The 3,894-nt window shown below is 35.5% G+C and overlaps 1 protein-coding gene across 2 annotated transcripts in view; it reads right to left on the reverse strand.

Annotated features, from left to right (window-relative positions):
• Window positions 1–1,525: 1,525 nt before the first annotated feature.
• LOC119579316 (hydroxymethylglutaryl-CoA synthase 1-like) overlaps window positions 1,526–3,894 on the reverse strand; it is a 20,155-nt gene continuing 17,786 nt past the window's right edge. For both annotated transcript variants that reach the window (XM_037927079.1, XM_037927080.1), the window contains exons 9-10: window positions 3,221–3,453; window positions 1,526–2,495 (exon numbers count right to left, since the gene is read on the reverse strand). In XM_037927079.1, the coding sequence (XP_037783007.1) occupies window positions 2,290–2,495; window positions 3,221–3,453 (439 nt within the window). In that variant the 3' untranslated portion in view covers window positions 1,526–2,289. The remainder of the gene's footprint in view (window positions 2,496–3,220; window positions 3,454–3,894) is intronic.

Below are 3,894 nucleotides of genomic sequence, written 5' to 3' on the forward strand. Positions count from 1 at the left end.
TTTTTAAGCTGCTTTGTAACTTCAAAAAGTAAGAAAATAATGGTGGAAAAATTATTAATAACAGTCAGTAATTTAAGTAAAGTTACAAACCAGAAACTGGCCAATCACTTACAGAAAGTAAACTGTTCATGTTAACAATAAATATTTAAAATAAAAAATGCAAGGACTTCTTTTTTATTTATTTCCTCTGTAAGGCTTTTTATATTCGATGCCAAACCAGCTAGAGAAATTAGCCGAACCCCCATACACTCACAACCAAGTACAATCCTATGAGTCTATATGAGCACCAAGCTTTAATATACCAAACATTCAGCTTGAAATTGTAATTATCACAAATATCCAATAATATAAGTTAGTTTATATACTAACACTAGTATTACATAATTACAGATAACCAAGATTATCATTTTATTGCTTTTACACTAAAATCACAAGAATTACTCATCCTATGGCACTACTAGGATAGGATTTTTATATGACCAAAATTTAATTACTTTATCTTCATTGCATGAAATTAAGTAACCTGAACTGTTGTACTTATTACTTTAAAATGAATTCATAAGAGAAAATAAAAAACACAGACATTATAATAATTTTTTTCTTCTTTTTTATAAATGTAAGTTCTGTTAATGAAAACAGAAGATCTATCAATTAATTCAAAAAATTTTAAACAACTTGACTGACAGGATGGATGAACTGATGAGGGGGAGAGGGGGGGGCTAATTCTGCTTTACTATTTGGCATTACTACCACAGCATTTATTTATAAATAATGCTCTTTTCAAGACACTTGTGAGAGATGGATGACAAATCCTTATACAAGTTTTAATGCAATTTTCATTTAATTTTCCACATTTTTGGTAGAGTTCCTTGCAATCTAACAACAAAATGACAAATATTAACAAATACAAAGTTCTTCTATAACAAATAACAGTAATACTGCCAGCTTCATAATGACGGAACCACACCATCATTATATAGAGGCATTCTTCCACCATATATGTGTATACATATATATGTATACATATGTGTGTGTATGTGTGTGTGTATATGTATATGTATATGTATATGTATATGTATATGCATATATATATATATATATATATATATATATATATATATATATATATATATATATATATATATATATATATATATATTTTATATATATATATATATATATATATATCTATATATATATATATATATATATATATAATATATATATATACATATATATATATACATATATATATATACATATATATATATGTATATATATATATGTACATATATATATATACATATATATATATATATATATATATATATATATATATGTATATATGTATATATATGTATATGTATATATATTGATATGTATATATATACGTATATATATGTATATATATATATATATATATATATATATATATGTATATATGTAGATATTTATATATATATATAATATATATATATATATATATATATATATATATATATATATATATATATATATATGCCGGTTTCAAAAATATTAAGTCTACCAGCTGCATATTTAGAATCAAAATAGTAATAAGAATTATAATTAAACTTAATTTGCATTTCACTTCTCATGCCCTTTTACTTTTTCTCCCATAATTATAGTTGCAAACACATGCAACATTTAACATTGTATCATCTATAATCCTACAGATCTTATAACATTAGAAGAATAATTTTCTCAAGATCAAGTCTGCAAGACTTTCCAATACATGTGACCATACACTAAGAATACATATCTACACACTATTATCGTAAAATATCATTCAATGGGTATCTGTTTCACAAGAGGGAGCATGACCAGAGAGAGTATTTCAACCATGTGAATCAATTAAGCACATTTGGAAAAGTTACAATGCAACAGGCACCACCAGTGAATTCCTGAAGGGGTAATGTGGAGAACAGGAGACTACTTCAGAAATTTCTGTCACATCCTTCAAAATAATTTGTGGTTTTTTGGAAGAGCTTATCAGTGTCATGAACGACACATTCTGCAACTGTATTCTTCAGCCACTTGCCAGAAAGTAATCATAAACATTATCAACATTGCCTGGATTCTGAAATATCTATATTTTTGTAAAGCTTTTTTTCATATGTGTAAGAACTAAAGTATTACGTTTGCTCCCTCTACCTCTTAGCAAACACTTTCCAGAAAAAATAGATAATAATAAATAATAAATACATTTTTCAAAAAGACTGAAAAAGGAATGGTATTTCAGCTATCCTTAAAAAAGAGAGCCATGTTGTATTAAACCTGCTGAGGTAACGCTTCTGTCGACATGGATGTAGATTCCTTAAGGAGGTAGTTTGATGCAGCTCCATCAACTTCCATGGCTGGGAGGGTGGGGGTGAGGGGGGAGCGTTCATACTGTCGCCGGTGCATTTCATCTACTTTGGTCAGGTACCACGTTCCTGGGAATAGTGTGTCTATGCTCCCCACAGGAGTGTAGGGTGCTATAAAAAAAGGACAGATTAGGTTGGATTTTGTGGTACCAACTTTCTTAAATTGTTATTTGAAATTCTCTATTTAACCAATCAATAATGGGAGAAGAAAGTAGAGAAGGAAAAGGAAGAGATGGGGAAACAGGAGTAGGAGGAGAAAGAGAAGGAGAAAAGAAAAGAGAGAGAGGGAAAAGGAGGTGGAGGAGAGAGAAAAGAAGGAAGAGCAGAGAGGAGAGGAGGAGGAGAAAAAAGTGGAGGAGGCAGAGAAGGTGGTGGTGGCAGTGGAGGAGGAGGTGGAGGAAGTGGAGGAGGGACAGGTAGGGGAAGAGGAAGAAGAGGAGGAGGAGAATTAGAGGAGGAGGAGGAGGAGGAGGAGGAGAGGAGAGGAGAGGAGAGGAGGAGGAGAGGGGAGGAGAGAGGGAGAGGAGAGGAGAGGAGAGGAGAGGAGAGGAGGAAGAGGAAGAGAGGAGGAGGAGGAGAGGAGGAGGAGAGGAGGAGAGGAGGGGGGAGGAGGAGGAGGAGGAGAGAGGAGGAGGAGGAGGAGAGGAGGAGAGGAGGAGAGAAGAGGAGGAGAGAAGAGGAGGAGAGGAGAGGAGAGGAGGAGAGGAGAGGAGAGGAGAGGAGGAGAGGAGAGGAGGAGAGAAGAGGAGGAGGAAGAGAACAAGAGCAACAAGGAGAATATTGAGAAGATCCTCAACCAACTCATCTTCACCCCCTCAAGCATAATCACAACTTACCTTTATGGTGAGTCTCCTGCCGCAGCTTCATGGTCTCAGCAAAGACTGCAGGGGAGACCTTTTTGCGAGAGTCTAGCCTAGCCTTGAGGTTGGACAGTGAAGACACGAGTTGTGAGAGAGGGGAATCAGGTCCGTCATCATCACTTATTTTCAGGGAGAACATGGTGGACGCAAGGCCTGAGCCATAGGAGAAGAGTGCAACTCTCTTGCCAGCCAGGCTACTTGCAGTGTTGCTGTGGGAAGAAGTGAGGACCAATATATGAATGCTTATCTTATCTTTTCTCCAATTCATATATTCATCTATCCCTAGCTAGCACCTGAGAAAGCAGCACCAAACCACTATACAACCCAACAAAGGGTTGGGAGGAGGGGGAGGGAGGGAGGCGAGGGAGAGGAGAGGAGAGGGAGGGCAGGGAGGGAGGGCGGAGGGAAGGAGGAGGGAGGGAGGGAAGTGGAGGGAGGGAGGAGGGAGGGAGGGAGGAGGAGAGGAGGAGGAAAGGAGGACAGAGGAGGGAGGAGGGAGGAGGGAGGAGGAGGAGGAGGAGGAGGAGGAGGAGGAGGAGGAGGAGGGAGAGGATTATTATTATTATTATTATTATTATTATTATTATTATTATTATTATTATTATTATTATTATTATTATCATAATTATTATCATTATTATTATCATAAT

This window comes from Penaeus monodon, chromosome 12 (genome assembly GCF_015228065.2).
Source record: "Penaeus monodon isolate SGIC_2016 chromosome 12, NSTDA_Pmon_1, whole genome shotgun sequence".
NCBI lineage: Eukaryota > Metazoa > Arthropoda > Malacostraca > Decapoda > Penaeidae > Penaeus > Penaeus monodon.